At 39.9% G+C, this 20,565-nt stretch overlaps 1 protein-coding gene across 9 annotated transcripts in view; it reads left to right on the top strand.

The window, feature by feature from the left end:
- Positions 1 to 20,565, top strand: part of LOC129519982 (acyl-coenzyme A synthetase ACSM4, mitochondrial) — a 64,547-nt gene that overhangs the window by 24,748 nt on the left and 19,234 nt on the right. For 2 of the 9 annotated variants that reach the window (XM_055340833.1, XM_055340830.1), the window contains 4 exons: positions 7,307 to 7,430; positions 10,968 to 11,184; positions 15,195 to 15,441; positions 18,884 to 19,094. In XM_055340833.1, coding sequence (XP_055196808.1) covers positions 15,244 to 15,441; positions 18,884 to 19,094 — 409 coding nt within the window. In that variant the 5' untranslated portion in view covers positions 7,307 to 7,430; positions 10,968 to 11,184; positions 15,195 to 15,243. The remainder of the gene's footprint in view (positions 1 to 7,306; positions 7,431 to 10,967; positions 11,185 to 15,194; positions 15,442 to 18,883; positions 19,095 to 20,565) is intronic. The other 7 variants (XM_055340837.1, XM_055340832.1, XM_055340838.1 and 4 more) reach the window with 5 other exon arrangements.

Consider the following 20,565-nt stretch of genomic DNA (forward strand, 5'->3'; position numbering starts at 1 on the left):
TTCTGTACAGAATTTCATTTTATCTTCAGAATAAATTCATCATATCTATTAAGTATTTTTGAGATGATAATACTAATTTGGAGATATTAAGTGTTTTACATAACACCACACAGCCACTAAGTGGCAGAGCTGAAATCTGAACTTAGTTCTCTCTGATTCCAAAAAGTCTATGATTGTTACCACTCTTCTGTATGTGAATTCTAGTTTGCTAAGGTTACAAAATGATCAGTCTTCTTTTTTTTTTTAGAGTACTGCTCCTCTAGGAAAGTTCTCTTGAATTATATTATGAAAGACTTCCAGAAATAGAATGAATCTAACATATTCTGGTAAAAGGACAACTATGGTAGTCATTATCCAGCTACCCACTCCCAAGTAATGAGAGAATATGCCCTCTGGCCAAGTGACAAGTTCTGGCCAATGAATGGGAATGATGTCTATCATTTCTTAACTAGAACAAATAATTGCTCATTTTCCACAGCTACTGGCAACCCTTCAAATAATGGTTGTTCCATCAGCCAGGTCACAAAAGACCCATGATAGGCAAGTAGCAAGAGCAAAAAATTAGCAAACCTTTGTTCTATACACCACTGAGATCTGGGTGATTATTTGATATACAGCATAGCATAGTTTTGGTCTCAACTAGATCCTCTCTGAGTTTTACTAGAGAGGATAAATTACTAGTTTTACTAGGGAGGACAATTCATTTGTTCTTCTTATGTAAGATACATGCCTACAAAGAGCATATGTATGTGTGTATACATGTGTGTATATGTGTATGTATGTGCATGTTGCTAATAAGTATATTGAAAATTAAAAACTCGGGATCCCTGGGTGGTGCAGCGATTTAGCACCTGCTTTGGCCCAGGGCGTGATCCTGGAGACCCGGGATCGAATCCCACGTCGGGCTCCCGGTGCATGGAGCCTGCTTCTCCCTCTGCCTATGTCTCTGCCTCTCTCTCTCTCTGTGTGACTATCATAAATAAATAAATAAAATTATAAAAAAAGAAAATTAAAAACTCCAAATCCATTAGTGGAAAACATTCTTCAAATATTTTTCCAGTATAATCAGTTATTCAAACTGACAAGGCAGTTGGTAAATGGAAGATCAAAAAACAGCCACATTCAGACCACAAACACTCTCTTGGAAGGAAAATGTGTATGTGAGCCAAGCAAGGACAAAAAGAAGGTCCCCCCCCAAAAAAAAAGTCTCCCGAAAAAGAGCCTACCCACATTAATATTTCTGTGGTAGAAATATATGAATTCAGTCAACAAATACTGGGAAAGCTACTGTGTGCCAAGCATTATACAAGTGCTAGAGATAGAATAGTGAACAGAACAGCCCCAAATCCCTTCTTTCATGAAGCTTATATTCCAATGATGTAAGGGGGAATAATGGCATGGCTCCAAAGGCACTTAATTGTGCTAGTATTCTCTTCTTATTTCTCATGATCTGAACATCCATCTGAATAAAGGGGAAAAGCAGCAAGCCAAAAATCTCCCTATTGCTTCAACATTTAGGGTAAAGTGTGAAGCAATATGTGTAATAATGTAACCTACACTGTCTGAGGCCCTGAAATGCAGGTCATTAATTTGGCTTAACTCTTAAATACTGGTTTTCATTTCCCTTCATAGGAAACAATAGCTCTTTCTTCTTCTGGCTGCACCTGGTGCCCAGCCCACTGGACTAGAGAAAGAAACAAGAAACTGAGTCAATGTTTTGATCATTACATCTGGCATCTAGGGTTCCTTTCATCCCCTTGGGAACCCCTGAAGAAATTACTCTCCCTAGGGCAATTATCCACTCAGGCCAGAAGGCTCCAGAGTTTAAAGTAAATGGTAACACCATTTTTTACTTTAACTGGTATCTTTGCATAGAAAATACTGCTGCTCAAGGTCAGCTATGGTTTAATGTATGTGCCATCTCATCCAAGGGTGACAAAGGCAATAACAATCCCAATTCATTTCTTTTATTCTAATAATTAGGAGCTGTGTGAATCTGTAAGTTGTGTTTGCCCAAGACCCTGCACAGAGTCTGGTACAAAATATATTAATGAGTAAATATTTGAGGAATAAAGGTGCCCTAAATAATCATAAGGGTGTGTACGTGTGTGTGTGTATAAATATATATAATTATATATTTCAGTTTATAATCTTACGTTAAAAATTTATTAGTCAAAAAATTCATTAGTCATCATTACAGGTTATAAGAGCACCAACTCATTGTGCTGACAATTGATGACAACAACAAAGAAAAAGAATCAAGCATTAAAATACATGGCCTGAGGCAACTCAGAGTTTTGGTTTTCTCATTTATAAAGTAGTACTAGTAGAGCCTACTTCATGGGATTTTTGTGAGGATTACCTGAAATAATAGCATATGAGATCCCAGGAAAATTATAAAGTGCTGTAAACATATAAAGGATAGCTGTTATTACCATGTGAACAGTTTCCATGCAAAACAGATCTCTGAGGATTTTTAGACTCCTAACGTCTGGATTGTTGTGCTTCTACAACCATAAGGAGTGATTCAACATTCCCAGCCTCTGTTCCAAGCAGTTTACCAAAAGGGTTAAGTGTAGATTCTCTATTCTGATATAATTTGCAATTTCCCCCTTAAAACCTATGCTGGATTATAATTACCATCTCACCCTGGATGAAGTACGCTCCCTAAAGGCACAGCTAATGGTCCAAACTGTGTGTCCATATAGTCCCTGAGGTCTTTTGCATAACAAGGTCCCTGGCGATTGTCATCACTGGGAGAAATTTTAGCCTTTCTAAAGGAACCATTAGACAGCTAGTGGCAATTTAACTGTGGTGGGTTGTTATCTTGCCTTCCTAGCTTAAGTTAAAGGCCCTGTAAGGACACTTGTGTAACCAAGTAAGAAAGCATAAAATACATATTGCCCCCTTGTGGAGGGGAGAATCCCAAGTGACTATGGCTGGATGACTGTGCCTCAAATTTTGGATGAAAGCACTAAGGAGAGAGAAAATATCTGCAAAGTGGAATTCAGGAGTTTATTGTCCAAGAATTAGTGGTTGTTTTTCTTTTTTATGTAACTTTATTTTTTATTGGTGTTCAATTTGCCAACATACAGCATAACACCCAGTGCTCATCCCGTCAAGTGCCCCCCTCAGTGCCCGTCATCCATTCACCCCCACCGCCCGCATTTCACTCAGCATAATACCCTCCAGTTCCATCCATGTCGAAGCAAATGGTGGGTATTTGTCGTTTCTAATGGCTGAGTAATATTCCAATGTATACATAGACCACATCTTTTGTTGTTGTTGTTCATGTTTTTTTAATAATAAATTTATTTTTTATTGGTGTTCAATTTGCCAACATACAGAATAACACCCAGTGCTCATCCCATCAAGTGCCCCCCTCAGTGCCCATCACCCAGTCACCCCATCCCCCGCCCTCCTCCCCTTCTACCACTCCTAGTTCGTTTCCCAAAGTTAGGAGTCTTTATTTTCTGTCTCCCTTTCTGATATTTCCTACCCATTTCTTCTCCCTTCCCTTCTATTCCCTTTCACTATTATTTATATTCCCCAAATGAAGGAGACCATATAATGTTTGTCCTTCTCCGATTGACTTATTTCACTCAGCATAATACCCTCCAGTTCCATCCACGTCGAGCAAATGGTGGGTATTTGTAATTTCTAATGGCTGAGTAATATTCCATTGTATACATAAACCACATCTTCTTTATCCATTCATCTTTCGATGGGCACCGAGGCTCCTTCCACAGTTTGGCTATTGTGGACATTGCTGCTAGAAACATCGGGGTGCAGGTATCCCAGCGTTTCATTGCATCTGAATCTTCGGGGTAAATCCCCAGCAGTGCAATTGCTGGGTCGTAGGGCAGATCTATTTTTAACTCTTTAAGGAACCTCCACACAGTTTTCCAGAGTGGCTGCACCGTTCACATTCCCACCAACAATGCAGGACTGTTCCCCTTTTTCCACATCCTCTCCAACATTTGTGGTTTCCTGCCTTGTTAATTTTCCCCATTCTCACTGGTGTGAGGTGGTATCTCATTGTGGTTTTGATTTGTATTTTCCTGTGTTTTTCATGACATCCTTGGGAGAGAATATTGAGTACTGTCTCACATCCCCAGATCCTGCTTGTATAACAAGCATTTCATAGATGAGGCAGATATATACCTAGCAACCAATCTCTGGGAATAGCCTATCTCCTCAACTATAAGACTATCATGACACTGCCCATATGTAGAAACCTGGAAAACACTACCTCAGCCAGGTGATCAAGGTTAACATTATCAGTGGTAAGTGAAGTTAATAGCATGCACCCTTGGGGATCCCTGGGTGGCTCAGTGGTTTAGCACTTGCCTTTGGCCCAGGGCATGGTCCTGGAGTCCCGGGATCAAGTCTTGCATCAAGCTCCCTACATGGAGCCTGCTTCTCCCTCTGCCTATGTCTCTGCCTCTCTTCCTGTGTCTCTCATGAGTAAATAAATAAAATCTTAAAAAAAAAATAGCATGCACCCTCGATAAGGTGCAATGAGAATGACACTTCACTGTTGTGACCTTCTTCCACAACACCAGTGACCCCAATCTAACCATGGGAAAAAACATTCCCCCTGGAACTCTCTGTACTGCCTTGCATTTGCAAATTTTCTATAAATGAAAACTATTTTAAAGTAAAAATTATTATTAAAATTTTACTCAGGGGAATAAAGAGTGGATTCAATCTCTTTTTTTAAAATAGATTTTATTTATTTATTCATGAGAAACAGAGAGACAGAGGGAGAAGCATGCCGGGATCCTGACGTGGGACTCGACCCCAAGTCTCCAGGATCATGTCCTGGGCCAAAGACAGCGCTAAACCGCTGAGCCACCCAGGCTGCCCTCAATCTCTTTTTTAAAAAACTGTATGAAGGGCAGTCTGGGTGGTTCAGCGGTTTAGTGCTGCCTTCAGCCCAGGGCGTGATCCTGGAAACCTGGGATCAAGTCCCACGTCAGGCTCCCTGCATGGACCCTGCTTCTCCCTCTGCCTGTGTCTCTGCCTCGCTCTCTCTCTGTGTCTCTCATGAATAAATAAATAAAATCTTTTTTAAAAATTGTATTAAAATCATTGTGGAAAGGGAAATGATGGTGGCTATTGCCAAAATGATTGATGCCAAGATTTGAGGAAGTTGTGCATTGCCTAACAGGTAGATACTCCCACCAGGAAATAATTGTGGTTATTGAAATATGGAATAAAATATTTTTCTTTAAAAAAGAAGCTGAGGAAATGAAGATAAATACAAAGTTAGGGTAGAAAAGCATGATCAAAACTAGAGTAAGATGAGGACATAAAACACATGCCACAAAGACCTTTCCATTTGCTAGAAGTGTGCCAGAAATTTGCTAGAGCTTTCCTCCATCTGGCTAAAAGAAGGAAGCATGATTGATAACATGTAGTGTCCACAAAACAAATACATACCAGTACTGTGGAAGGAGCCTCGGTGTCCATAGAAAGATGAATGGGAAAAAAAAAAAAAAGAAAGATGAATGGATAAAGAAAATGTGGTTTATGTATACAATGGAATATTATTCAGCCATTAGAAATGACAAATACCCACCATTTCCTTCGACGTGGATGGAACTGGAGGGCATTATGCTGAGTGAAATAAGTCAATCGGAGAAGGACAAACATTATATGGTCTCCTTCATTTGGGGAATATAAATAATAGTGAAAGGGAATAGAAGGGAAGGGAGAAGAAATGGGTAGGAAATATCAGAAAGGGAGACAGAACATAAAGACTTCTAACTCTGGGAAACGAACTAGGGGTGGTAGAAGGGGAGGAGGGCAGGGGATGGGGTGACCGGGTGATGGGCACTGAGGGGGGCACTTGATGGGATGAGCACTGGGTGTTATTCTGTATGTTGGCAAATTGAACACCAATAAAAAATAAATTTATTATTAAAAAAAATACATACCAGTTGTCTAGATATTTAGGCCAAAGAGAAAGTTTTCTCCTCTATCTTACTGTGAATATCATCTTCAATGTCATTCCCACACTAAATTCAGCAATGAATTTATCTTTGGTTCATTTCTATACTCAAGGCAATACAGCATTTCAGCAATATAGAATTTAAAAAAAAAGAAAATTCTATGAAGGTTTAGGAGCAGAGATGTAATTGGACCATAACCATGAAGTCCAGATAGTCTGCTGAGGTGGAAGTTGGATTGACGTCCTCTTCAGAAAGTCAAGGAGACTGATAAGGACCATATCAACTCTACACAGAGACAGGCTAAGGGGCACTAATAATCACTGGACACTACAATATTTCAGGCTATGCACTAGGAACAGAAGTGTCACAGATGAATAAGACATGGTGTCTGTCCTGGAGGGCATTACAGTCTAAGGAAGAGATAGGTAAAAAAGTTAGTCTCCAAAGTTTTGCAGGTAGCATGTGAATGGGCATAAAGAGGGAGTAGTTGATTATAGCCTGGCGGTGGTAAGGAAGGCAATGTGTGAACCAGGAAATGTTTTTTCAAAGAAGAGGTATTTAGGATGGTTACTCTGGTAATGTAGTAGATACATAGGAAGTGAAGATTCCAGGACACACAGAAGTTGGGGGGTGTTCCAGAGGTGAAATAAAAAGATTGGTTGGCTTCTATTTCTAGCCCACATGAAACTGAAAGGAATCTATATTTTACTGGTCAATTACTTTTTGGTTCCAAGTAGCAAAATCCCAATCTATACAGCTTGAGGGGAGAAAAGGATTTACTGGCTTGGTGAATCAAGAATGTATTGCTAGAGGAGTACCTGGGTGGCATAGTCAGTTAACATCTAACTCTTAGTTTTGGCTCCGGTCTTGATCTCAGAGTCATGGAATTGAGCCCCTCATCCGGCTCACATTCAGCACGAAGTCTACTTGAGCTTCTCTCTCCCTCTCCCTTTGCCCTCCCCCTTGTGCTCTCTCTCTCTCAATAAATAAATCTTTTTTAAAAAAGAATGTATTGTTAGAACTCATACGTGAATTCAGCAAAGTCGCAGGATATAAAATCAACGTGGAGAAATCTTTTGCATTTCCATATACCAATAATGAAGCAGCAGAAAAAGAAATCAAGGAATTGATCCCATTTGCAATTGCACCAAAAACAATAAGATACCTAGGAATAAACCTAACTAAAGAGGTGAAAGATCTGTACTCTGAGAACTATGGAACACTTATGAAATAAATTGAAGAGGACACAAAGAAATGGAAAAGCATTCAATGCTCATGGGTTGGAAGAACAAAAATTGTTAAGATGTCTGTACTACCCAAAGCAATCTACACATTTAATGTTATTCCAGTATTTTCACAGGGCTGGAACAAATGATCCTAAAATTTGTATGTAACCACCAGAGACCCCAAATAGTCAAAGCAATCCTGAAAAAGAAAAACAAAACTGGAGGCATCACAATTCCAGATTTCAAGGTATGTTACAAAGCAATAATCATTAAGACAGTATGGCACTGGTATAAAAACAGACACATAGATCAAGAGAACATAGTAGAGAACCCAAAAATGGGTCCATAATTAATGGGGGTCAATTATGGTCAATTAATCTTCAGCAAAGCAGGAAAGAATATCCAATAGAAAAAAAAAACAGTCTCTTCAACAAATGGTGTTGGGAAAACTAGACAACATCATATAGGAAATGAAACTGGACTACTTTCTTACACCATACACAAAAATAAATTAAAAATGGATGAGGCAGAGGATCCCTGGGTGGCGCAGCGGTTTGGCGCCTGCCTTTGGCCCAGGGCGCGATCCTGGAGACCCGGGATCGAATCCCACATCGGGCTCCCGGTGCATGGAGCCTGCTTCTCCCTCTGCCTGTGTCTCTGCCTATCTCTCTCTCTCTCTCTCTGTGACTATCATAAATAAATAAATAAATAAATAAATAAATAAATAAATAAATAAATAAATAAATAAATAAATAATAAAAATGGATGAGGCAGCCCCAGTGGCTTAGCGGTTTAGCGCTGTCTTCAGCCCAGGGTGTGATCCTGGGGACCTGGGATCAAGTCCCACATCGGGCTCCCTGCATGAGCCTGCTTCTCCCTCTGCCTGTGTCTCTGCCTCTCTCTCTTTCTCTCTCTCTCTCTGTGTGTGTGTGTGTGTGTGTGTGTCTCATGAATAAATATATAAAATCTTAAAAAATAAAAAAATAAAAATGGATGAAAGACCTCAATGTGAGACAGGAAACCATCAAAATCCTAGAGGAAAACACAGGTGGAAAAATCCTTTACCTTGGCCTCAGCAACTTCTAATTAGACACATTGCCGGAAGCAAGGGAAACAAAAGCAAAAAAGAACTATTGGGACTTCATCAAGAGAAAAATCTTCTGCACAGTGAAGGAAAGAGTCAACAGAACTAAAAGGCAACCTATGGAATGGGAGAAGATATTTGTAAATGACATATCCGATAAAGGATTAGTATTGAAAATCTGTAAAGAACTTACCAAACTCAACACCCAAAAAACAATCCAGTTTAAAAATGAGCAGAAAACATGGATAATTTTCCAAGGAAGACATCCAGATGGCTGACAGACAAATGAAAAGATGTGCAACATCACTCATCATCAGGAAAATACAAATCAAAACCAGGATGAGATACCGCCTCATACCTGTCAGAATGGGTAAAATTAACAACACATGGAACAACAGGTGTTAGCAAGGATTTGGAGAAAGGGGAACCCTCTTGCACTCTTGGTGGGAATGCAAACTCCAGTGTGGCCACTCCAGAGAACATTTTGGAGCTTCCTCAAGAAGTTAAAAATAGAAGAACCTTATGATCCAGCAGTTGCACTACTAGGTATTTACCCAAAGGATATAAAGATACAGAATTGAAGGGGTACATGCAATTGAAGGAGTACATGCACTTACTTAGATGCTTAGAGCAGCATTATCCACAATAGCCAAACTATGGAGAGAACCTAAGTGTTCACCAACTGATGAATGAATAAAGAAAATGCAGATAAAGAAGATGAAATACTACTCAGCCATGAAAAAATGAAACCTTGCCATTTGCAAGGACATGGATGAAGCTAGAGCGTATTATGCTAGGTGAAATAAGTCAGTCAGAAAAAGATAAATACAGGGATCCCTGGGTGGCGCAGCGGCTTGGCGCCTGCCTTTGGCCCAGGGCACGATCCTGGAGACCCGGGATCGAATCCCACGTCGGGCTCCCGGTGCATGGAGCCTGCTTCTCCCTCTGCCTGTGTCTCTGCCTCTCTCTCTCTCCCTCTGTGACTATCATAAAAAAAAAAAAGATAAATACAATAGATCTCATTCATACGTGGAATCTAAGAAAGAAAACAGATGAACTATAGGAAGAGGGGAAAAGAAAAGAAGGAGAGAAGAAAACAAGCCATAAAAGACTGTAAACAGGAATGCCTGGGTGGCTCAGCGGTTGAGCATCTGCCTTCAGCTCAGGGCATGATCCTGGAGTCCTGGGATCAAGTCCCACATCAGGCTCCCTGCATGGAGCCTGCTTTTCTCTCTGCTTATGTCACTGCCTCTCTCTCTCTCTCTCTCTCTCTCTCTCTCTCTCTCTGTGTGTGTGTGTGTCTCATGAATAAATACATGGAATCTTTAAAAAATAAAAAGACTCTAAACAATAAGAATTAACTGAGGGTTGATGGAGGGAGTTGGGGTGGGTAGGTGGGCTAGATGAATGATGGGTATCAGAGATGGCACTTGTGATGAGCACTGGGTGTTGTAAGTAAGGGATGAAATACGGAATTTTGCTCCAGAAACCAATATTGCACTCTATATTAACTAAAATTTAAATTTAAAAAAAGAGGGAAAAAAAGAATATATTGATCAGCCAAATCATAGGAAGATCCATATGTAGCTGTGCCTTCTCCATGTTGTGGTCCCTATCTGAGATGCCTATTAGCTCTCCTTTCCACCTACTCATAGTCTTGCCGTCTTCTAAAGCCCAATTCAAATTCCATCTCCTCCAGGAACCTCTCTGCACCCAATCCTCCCCACCCCACACACACACCAGCTAAGCCTGTGTTAAGTTCTATTGTTTCCTAAAGGAATAGGGGAATGGAATGCACAAGGGAGCAGGATGCCACCTTCTAATGAACACTATTATTAGTTGAGCCTGTGCTATTGGCCAGGTGCTATCTTCCTCTTATTACATCAGACCCACCCAGATAAGCTAGGATAATCTCCCCATCTCAAGGTCCTTAACTTAATCATGTCTGCAAAGTCCTTTTTTGCTGTATAAGGTAACATTCACAGTTTCTGGAGGTTAGGACATGGATATTTTTGGAGAGCCTTTTTTCAGTCAACCACACTGGGCTTAGCCTTGGAACTTCATTCATTAGAGGACCAAGGAGACCTATTAATGTCTGAGCCCATGAGAGATACTCTCTTCTGCATATACGTGGGGTACCAGTGAACTCTGAAGGTGAAAAATGGCACTGGTCTGATCTCTGTCATCAATAAGCAGCAAGCAACATGTAAGCACAGACTTCACTAAACCCAATTCCTGTTGCCAGCAACTGCCATTCACAAAGACACAAACTGGCAAAGTTTGTGTTCAAACCAGTCAGCAACATCATCTCAAAATTATTTCCAAATGAGTTCATGTCAAGACAGACACATTGTAGTGACTAGCACATAGTCAATGCTCAGTAAAAGCCATGAGTTTGAAGGATTTCTCATAATTTAATCAATGAATTGAAACTTCAGATACGATTCCCTTAGCTGTCCTTGCTAGGATGCCAAGCTATATCCAGCTATGATGCCATAATAGTCCAGCTATACCATAAGAGTCAAGCATGCCAATATCCCAGGCTCCTTGAAAGTCATGAGAGGTCTGATAATGGGCTATGGAGCAGTATGGATCTTGATATCATCAGCTCCATGGACAAGAATAGTCCACTAATGTGCTGGGGCTTAGCACTGAACCGTAAGAGGAAGTTGCTCCTGCATTTCTTCTTTCCCCTCCCAGCTTTGTCTTATAGGTTGCTGTCGCTTTAACCACAGGGTGTCCAGAGCAACTCTCCTCCCAAGGGACTATGATCCTTCCAACTGTGCACCAGAGACTTGGGACTATAATAGCATAGATCCCACCACAAGAAAAGAAGGAAGGAACCAGTTTTTTGGCAGATACGGAGCTGAGTTTTGTAAAGGAGTGGAAGGACTTTCTGGATCAATACCATTTTCTGGTAAGGAAAAAAAAAACGCATGCAGTAACATGGTAGTGACTCCAGTAATTGAGAAGTTCTGAAAGTGTATTATTTAAATGTAGAGAACAGCAGTAAGAGTCATGTCACCTTGCCATAATTGGGTAACTGCTGATCCAACTCTAGATAAATGTCCCTTTGACAGGAAAATGGACTGTTCTACTTTATGAAAGTTGTTAGAAATATAGCAGAAATCTGTGATAGCATTTTCTTGCATTGGCTTTGGAATTTGTGCTGCTTGCTCCACGAATGGCTTTTGTTAATTATTCACCATTCAGTGCCTCATTCATTTCATATGTAAAACAAAATGCTTAGGGCACTTTGGTGGCTCAGTCTGTTAAGCTTCTGGACTTTTGATTTCCACTCAGGCCATGATTGCAGTGTTAAGATCTCAGGAGTCACTTGCACTCTTTCTCTATTTTAGTATATGTGCTGCCGAAGTGAGCACGCACTCTTTTTCTAAAAAAAATTAAAAAATAAAAATAAGACAAAAGTCCTTCTCTGAAGGGTGTTGAGAGAATTAAGCAAGATATTACATAAAAAAAAAAACAAACACAGTGCTGAGTACACACCAATTGCTCAAACATCTTTCCACTGGCAAAGTTTCCCTTAACACACTGGAAATCACTAAGACTTTAGAAATCACCTACTTAAATTCTCTTACTTTTATAGCTACCTTCTGGAAATGTTTTGCTAAACACGTGTAAATACAATTTCTATCTAAAAGAGTCAGTGATTCTCAGATTTGATCCTGGAATCATGTGAACTTCTCGCAGGATCCAAAGTCAGGAAATAGCTGTGCTGAATGCAAAATGACGGCTCTTCAGTTTCATGGTCTTCCTAACGGCCTATCCGTACAAATCTACCCAGAAAATCAATAGCAGACCAAAGAGATAGAAAGAAGAAATGGTACTGGCAAAAAAATTTTTACAGTTTAAATAAAAATCCTCCTCTGAGATATCTTGATTTGCATTTTATTAGTAATGATTGTGTGTATATGCAAGACCTATTTCACTGATGATGCACATAATGCAGGTAATGCTGAAGTGTATATTCAGATCAGATCTATTTTATGATATTTAGTTTTAGACTTGTTGGTATGTTAATTTGATGATATGGCAAATTTATCTATGGAGGTATGGGCAATCAGAACAATTCATCAAATTGATTAAAAAAATTCATCATTTCTTAATTTGGAGAAGAGATTTGCATTAAAAACTATGTGCTCTGTTAGCTGCACTATTCTCCTTAGGAAGCAAGAATTTTCCAGGTGTCCCATGTCTTGAAAATCTTTCCAATTCATCATTAAACTGGGTCAAAATGATGGAAGTGAAGACTAGAATGCCTCAGACTGATGGGGCTGAGTTCAGCCTGGAGCACAGTAACAGGGCATTTTTTAAGGCAAAAATAAGCTACCAAAATGTTGGTGGCTCCAATCCAATAGCTTTTCTAGTTCTTTTCTGGTTTTTTTTTTATCGTTGTTGTTGTTGTTGTTGTTGTTGTTGATATCAAACAGTGAAAGCCTTCTGCCATAAACAGTTTTGAAGTTTGATTTTTAACATGCAGGGTTTACTGAGTCCTAGCTACCCACCAGGCACAGTGCTAAGGCACACTTAAAACCCACAACTACCAATGAAGAAGGTACTACCATTACTTTCATTGCACAGATGAAATGAAACTTGAAGATATTAAGCATCTTGTCGAAAGGCATCCAGAGAGACAAATGTGGATGCAAGTATATATGTGGTCTATGTGCTCGCACGTGTGTGTGTATGTGTATACGTGTGTGTGTGTGTGTGTCTGTTTAGGAGAGAAGTGGGGTCTCACTTTCAGCAAAATGCTAAATCATAAGCACAGCCCTGCTACTTTCCTTTTCCCCACCCTTCTCTACTCTTGCTACATCCACCACACTTGCCCAGGTGGTCCTTTTTCTTTCTTCCTTGTGGATCCTTGACATAATGGAGATTTTAATACCAATGATGTTGCCAGAAATGTTGCATTTGCACCAGATGGGGCTCTTGCTTCTCCAGACATCACCCTGAGCAGCAAAGAAGGCTTGACAACAACAATGAGGGGATGGTACACCTTACATCCTTTGTTCTGAGGCACACTCAGACACCCTTTGCACCTGAAGATTTTTCCATTCCATACAAGGCAACTAAGTTGGAGGACCAAAAGGCAAAAAGATAAGGGTATTCATTTGCAGCAAGAAACCTTTATTAAAGAAGGCAACACAAGGAGGCTAAATAGCAGAGAGGTTGAGTACACAAGCTCTGAAGTCAGATCATACAGGTCGAAACCTGGTGTCTGCCACTATGAGATGAATGACCTTAGGCAAGTTACTTAAGTCTACATAGGTCTCAGGTTCCCCATCTGTAAAATAGAGATAATAATGGCACCAACTTCACAATATTGTCATGAATACTAAATAATATCAGAAATGCAAAATGCCTGGTCTACAGCAAGCACTTAATAAATAAATACTGGCTTCTATTATTGAAGACAGCCCTGTAAATCATGTGAAGTGCTAAGGATAAAATACATAGTCTCTACTCACACCATCTAGGTAGGTTAGGGAGACAAGGTATATATATTGAAAACAACAATTAATAATTTTAGGCAAAAAACTGTCATGTGAGGAACATTTTTAAAAAATATTTTACTTGTTTATTCATAAGAGACACAGAAAGAGAGGCAGAAACATAGGCAGAGGGAGAAGCAGGCTCCTTGCAGAGAGCCTGATGCTGGAGTGGATCCCCAGACCTGGGATCACGCCATGAGCTGAAGGCAGACGCTCAACTGCTGAGCCACCCAGGCATCCCTCATGCGGGGAATATTGATGCATATTATGGAAATTCAAAGGAAGAAATAACAGTATTATGAAAATAATGTTAAATTACAGATGGCAGTAGGAAGGTGACTTACCAAGGTCACATAAAGCTAGTTTTGAAAGAGTCCAGAGTAAAGTCCAGGTCTCCTGATGTATAAAGTAAAACTATTTCATGAACTTATGCCACCATAGTACTAATGAAAATAATATCTTTTTTTTAAGATTAAAAAAAATTTATTCATGAGAGACACAGAGAGAGAGGCAGAGACATGGGCAAAGGGAGAAATAGGCTCCCTGCAGAGAGGCCTGATGTGGGACTCAATCCCAGGACCTCGGATCATGACCTGAGCCAAAGACAGATGCTCAACCACTGAGCCACCCAGGCACCCTGAAAATAATCTTAACAAAAGCATTAGTTAAAACTTTGAATGTACTGTCTACATGCTGAGCATTTTTACACACATTATCTGATTAAATCTTCTTATAACCCTAGGAGAGAGGTATTATATTCCTCCCCTCCCCCATATTACAGGTGAGAAAATTGAGGTGCAGGAAAGGTAAGTGATTTCCCCAAGGTCCTACCTTCAGAAAGTTGCTGAGCCAGGACTTAAATCAAGGTTTGTAACCAATTGTAATGAAGAACTGAGGGGAAAGGAAGGCAGGAAAGCCAGAAGGAAGCAGAATGACAAACTAAATCTTAGGGCTAGAAATGGACATTCATGGAAAGTGAATGGACTTCTTTTACTGGAAGAGGAAATTCAAGAAGAGGAGTTAGAGAATAGTTAGAATCGAGTATGAGACAGAAGCAGGGTTTGAATGTCCACTGTGGCAACAAATATTCTGTTTGTTTATTGTTTGGTTGGAGAAGAGGATAGGGACAGAAGGTGGGAGCTTGACAAATCTATAGTCATCAATTTTGTTTTGTTTTGTTTTGTTTTTAAGAATAATCTGATCATAGACAGAATGAAGAGAGAGAGGCCAGTGGTGGGGAGACTGATCAGCGGCTGACTGCCACAACTCTGAAGACGAATGGGTCTTTTTCAGGTGTTCTCCAGCCTCCGGCGGGTGTGGGAGGGGTGGCACACAGCTACAATTCACTCCCCAATTTCACCACAGAGCATTCGGAGAGAGACTAACCCTCTCCACTCATCTCTCCCCACAGGCTGCTTAATTTCCATATTCACATCAGTTGACAAAGCCCTTTGGGAATCATGATGTTTTTCCGCTACCAGTCATTCAGATTCATCTGGCTTGCCAAACCAACAGGCCGGTACCTTCACAAAGATCACCAGCTCTGTGCCTCTCTGACTCTTGCTGACTTTGAAGCCATAAATCGCTGTGAGAAGTCATTGCCTAAGAAATTTAACTTTGCTAGTGATGTGCTGGACCAGTGGTCCCAAAAAGAGAAGGTATGACATGACAGGCTTCCTTTAGATGCTTGGTATTCACATATGTCTTAGGCTCCCATTTCCTTGTCCTGTGGTCCATTTCCACCCTTAATTCAGTTCTTTCAACCTTTTTGCTTTCCTTTGTTTGTTTTCCCCTTACCCTTCTCTCTCCCAAGGGAAGATCTTTTTTTTTTCCCCCAAGGGAAGATCTTTGAAACGAAACTCCACATGCTGTCTTTCTGTGGAGCCTCCTCAGTCCAGCTCATGGTGGTCACTTATAGAGTCCTGCCTCTTTTTCCTTCATTTTCTTCAAGTCCCATGCAGCAGCTCTTTGTTCTCTATTCATTTGTTTGGGCTGGCCATAGGCTTATCCAAAAAGCAGTCATTTGAACTTTGATTTTATAATGACAGTGATTAGGAGAGAATCAGATGTTGAAAAGAATAAAGCAAAAAGCCTTGAATGTTTGCAGTGTAGCCTCAGGTCAAGTCCCTGCTTCCTGACCCCACCCCACCCCAGTCCCTGAGCTAGACACTTACCCACCAGTGATTACCAAAATTCACTGCAAGGAGTTGTGCCTCAGCAAATGCAGGCACAAGATATACAAGACACCAAATAATGTTGAATCAATCTTTCTTATTAAATTGAGGGGAAAATCTTCCTTTAAATCTATTTACATCTTTAACAGCCTCTCTTATTCTTGCTAAACTCTTTTTTGAACAGAAAGAGCAGGTAGTAGTTGAAAATCTCTGGACAAAACTTAAGGGCATACTTTGTTTTTAATGTACTTATTTTTCAGTAACCTATTTTTCACAAGTAGTAACTGGTTCTCCAGTTATGGTGATGAATAAATGCATTTTCTTTCTTAAGTAAATGTACATAAGAAAAATGAGCGGATGTAAAGAAAAATACAAAGAACAATAGCACAGGTGTGGACAGATCTGGCAAAAAATAGTGATACTCCAATGACTAAAGATTGAGAAATACTGGCCTATATTATTTCCTCTAATCCCCAGTACCACCCTGGGGGGTTGCAGATAAAGAAATTAACCTCATAGAAGTTAAGCTTCTTATCCAAGGTCACCAGTCTCAAAGGTACAGGAACCAACTCCTGATTTTAGGGAGCTTATACCCATAGGGCAGGGCCTATATCACAGTGTCATGGAGTCATCTAGCATTTGAGCAAAATGTTGCAGGAATACAGCACAGCTGAAAGAAGAAGAGGAGGTTAAGAAAAGCTTCACAGAGGAAGTAAAATGGAAATTGAGTTTTGAAATGTTTTCCAACCAGGGACAATAAAAGCAACGTTCCAGATATTCCAGATAGGGGAAGAAAGGAGGAATAATTTTTTTTCCAGGTAACACATAAAGCAAAGAGGTATTGCAGCATGGACAGTGTACTTTGTAGAATCATATGAAAAGTTTCCTCCAGGAATCAATCACTTGGTGAGCCTCCCCCGAAAAGCCCACCATCTTATTCCTTGTTACCTATGAAATCCATACTTTAGCCTTTTGGGTCAAAAAAAAAAAAAAAGATGTTAAGTTCCTAATCAACCTTAGTACAAGTGGGGTTATTTGGATGGAACAGACTGTTAACTTGAGCAAGAAAAAAATTTATTGGACATGGGAGTGCTCATAAAACTGGGTTGCAAGCCATACAGTCTCAGCAAGACCAGGAACCAGGACAGCTCCCTGGGGATATGTAAGCACCAAAAGCCCAATGAATAATTACCCTGATGGGTTGTCTCATCTAGGCTGTATTCTTTTTTTTTTTTAATATAACCAATTTTAATAGTTGTATCTCTTTAATCTCACATTGCAAATCTTATTACCTAATAACATTAAGTAATATTTATATTATAAGAAAATAGATTCAAAATAAAAATATCAATATTACTATTGGCTATTTGGTTACCAAATGAAATTTATATATACTTATTGCTCTATTTGCCCTTAGAACATGTATCACTAGGGACGCCTGGGTGGCTCAGCGGTTGAACGTCCGCCTTATGGCTCAGGGCGTGATCCTGGAGTCCCCAGATCGAGTCCCACATCGGGCTCCCCTCATGGAGCCCGCCTCTCCCTCTGCCTATGTACCTGCCTCTCTCTCTGTGTGTCACTCACAACAAACAAATAAAATATTAAAAAAAAGCATGTATCACTAATAATGTAGAGTCAAAATAGCTGTGATTGACCTCCTTGAAGTAATCTCCTTTTTTTTAGTGGTTCCTCAATTCGTTTTTTTATTTTTAGAAATTGCTTATGGGGATCCCTGGGTGGCGCAGCAGTTTGGCGCCTGCCTTTGGCCCAGGGCGCGATCCTGAAGACCCGGGATCGAATCCCACGTCGGGCTCCCGGTGAATGGAGCCTGCTTCTCCCTCTGCCTGTGTCTCTGCCCCTCTCTCTCTCTCTCTCTCTCTCTCTCTCTCTGTGTGTGTGTCTATCATAAATAAATAAAAATTTTAAAAAAATTGCTTAAGTTTACTTTTGAAATGTCAAAGTTTTCTATGTTTCCAAAGTTAGAACTACATAATAAGGCATATTTGGAGAAGTATCATGCCCATTCTCTACCTCCTTTTCCTATATTTAAACATTTTAGTCTTTGTTTACAGGATTTTTGTAAATATAAGTGAATACATACACAAATATAAATAGAAACAAAAATGTTTGTGTTTGCTGTCCTATCATTACACTAAGTATAGTGTTCTGTAACTTCCTCTTTTTTTCACTTAGTAATATATCCTGAAGATCACTTAGTATTAGTATAATTAAAGAATGGAGATCTACCTCATTTTTTTTTGACAAGTATGGAGAATTCCAGTTTATTGATTTATCATAGTTTCTTCAACCAAACTCCTTTTGATGGACGTTTGGGTTGCTGTTACCCATAGAGTTAAACAGTGAATGACCTTTTATGTAAGTAATTTAACTTTTTTTTTCCCCCAGATATTACCAAAGTCCTCTCTATGGGATTCTCAAAAGTAATATATGAGAGTGCTCTGCATACCTGGGTCAAAAGAATATTCTATCATATTTTTTTGAATTTGTGCCAATCTGATAGAATTGGTATAGCAGGGATTAGTTTTAATTTTCATTTTTCTTATTATGAGTAATAGTGAGCTTATTTCATATATTTGCCATTTAAAAAAATTTTTTTTAAAGATTTTACTTATTTATTCATGAGAGACACAGAGAGAGAGAGGGAGAGGTGGGCTCCATGCAGGGAGCCCGAGGTGGGACTCGATGCTGGTCTTCAGGATCACGCCTGGGGCCAAAGGTGGCGCTAAATGACTGAGCCACCGGGGCTTAGGCTGTATTCAATAGGAGAGTTCCCCCAAAGACAAACTGGGGTGCTGTTACTGGAATCTACCAGCACAAATGCTGAGGGGAAGTAATGGCAGATGTCCCATCTATTTGGTAGACCAGTCATTTAAGTCTTCTTTCTTTCCCGTGTCCCCCTTGCCAGACAGGAGAGAGACCAAGCAACCCAGCCCTGTGGTGGGTGAATGGCAAAGGGGATGAAGTCAAATGGAGCTTTGAAGAACTAGGCTCCTTTTCCCGAAAGGCTGCCAACGTGCTCACCAAGCCCTGTGGCCTAAAGAGAGGAGACCGAGTGGCCGTGATTCTGCCCCGTATCCCAGAGTGGTGGCTTGTAAACGTGGCTTGTATGAGAACAGGTCAGTGCCAATATTTAACATTTGTTTTTATTTTCTTAAGATTTTATTTATTTATTCATGAGAGACACACAGAGAGGCAGAGACATAGGCAGAGGGCGAAGCAGGCTTCCTGGAGGGAGCCCGATGTGGGTCTTGATCCCAGGACCCAGAACCCTGACCCAAGCTAAAGGCAGATGCTCAGCCACAAGCCACCCAGGTGCCCCAATATTTCTTTTTTCAAAAAGAGAGAGAGAGAATGAGAGTGCACAAGCAAGGCAGGAGGGAAGGGCAGAGGGAGAGAATCTCAAGGCGATGTGGCACTGAGCACAAGCCAGACATAGGGCTCCACCTCATGACCCTGAGATCATGACCCAAGTAGAAACCAAGAGTCAGATGCTCAACTGACTATGCCACCCAGGTGGCCCGATATTTAACATTTTTAAATTATGCAGAAACAGAAAGAAAATGAAATTTGAGTTTTTTCTGAATTGTTCTGACTGAAGCTATGCTTAAAAAGAACAAAAATATAAGAGTTGAGATGAAGAGCAACCATGATGGAATAATAAGAACAACTATTATTATTAATAGGTGGGTATTGCAAAAAGAAAAAAAAAAGAAGTTTGCAAGGAGGAAATTGAGGTTCAGAGATATTAAGAAGTTTATCCAAAGTTGCACAGCTAGAAAGTTTTGAAATTGGGATTTATTTATTTATTTATTTATTTATTTATTTATTTATTTTTAGAGATTTTATGAATTTGTTTTTAAGAGTGAGACAGGACTAGATGGGGCAGAGGAAGAGAGAATTTCAAGCAGACTCCACACTGAACATGGAGCCCAGTGGGGAGCTCAGTTGCACAACCATGAGATCATAATCTGAGTTGAAATGAAGAGTCAGATACTTAACCAACTGAGCTACCCAGGCACTCTGCATTTGGGATTTAAACAGAGAATTCTATCAAAGCAAATGTGGATAATAATGCCTCTTGGCATAGCTGGTTATGATACATTTATCTAGATTATCAAGAATTTACTTTCTTAAATATATTTGGATTCTCCCTGATAAAAAAATACTAATGAAATAAAAAGCATTTTAGAATGTAAGGACATTTAAGAATATGACTTTGGATCCCAGTTGGAAAACCTCGGCCTCTTTTCAGGCAAAAAGATTAATGTATACATTTTCTACCAAAGTAGTAATTTTAATGTACCCCAAATAAAAATTATATAGTATTGTTTTCCCCTCTAGGACAGAAGTTGGCAAAAACTATGGCCTACTATTTTCATAAACAAAGTTTTAAAGTTTTAATGGAATACAGCCATGCTTGGACATTTACATGTTGTCTATATAGTTCTTTTTGCTCTGCAACAGCAGAATTCCTAATTGAGACAGAGCTGGAATGGCCCACAAAACCTAAGATATTTACTATCTGATATTTGCTATCTTTACTCAAAAAGTTTGCCAATCCCTACTCCAAAGCATGATATGTTTATA

The sequence above is a fragment of the Nyctereutes procyonoides genome, unplaced genomic scaffold (genome assembly GCF_905146905.1).
Source record: "Nyctereutes procyonoides isolate TBG_1078 unplaced genomic scaffold, NYPRO_anot_genome, whole genome shotgun sequence".
In the NCBI taxonomy this organism is placed as follows: domain Eukaryota; kingdom Metazoa; phylum Chordata; class Mammalia; order Carnivora; family Canidae; genus Nyctereutes; species Nyctereutes procyonoides.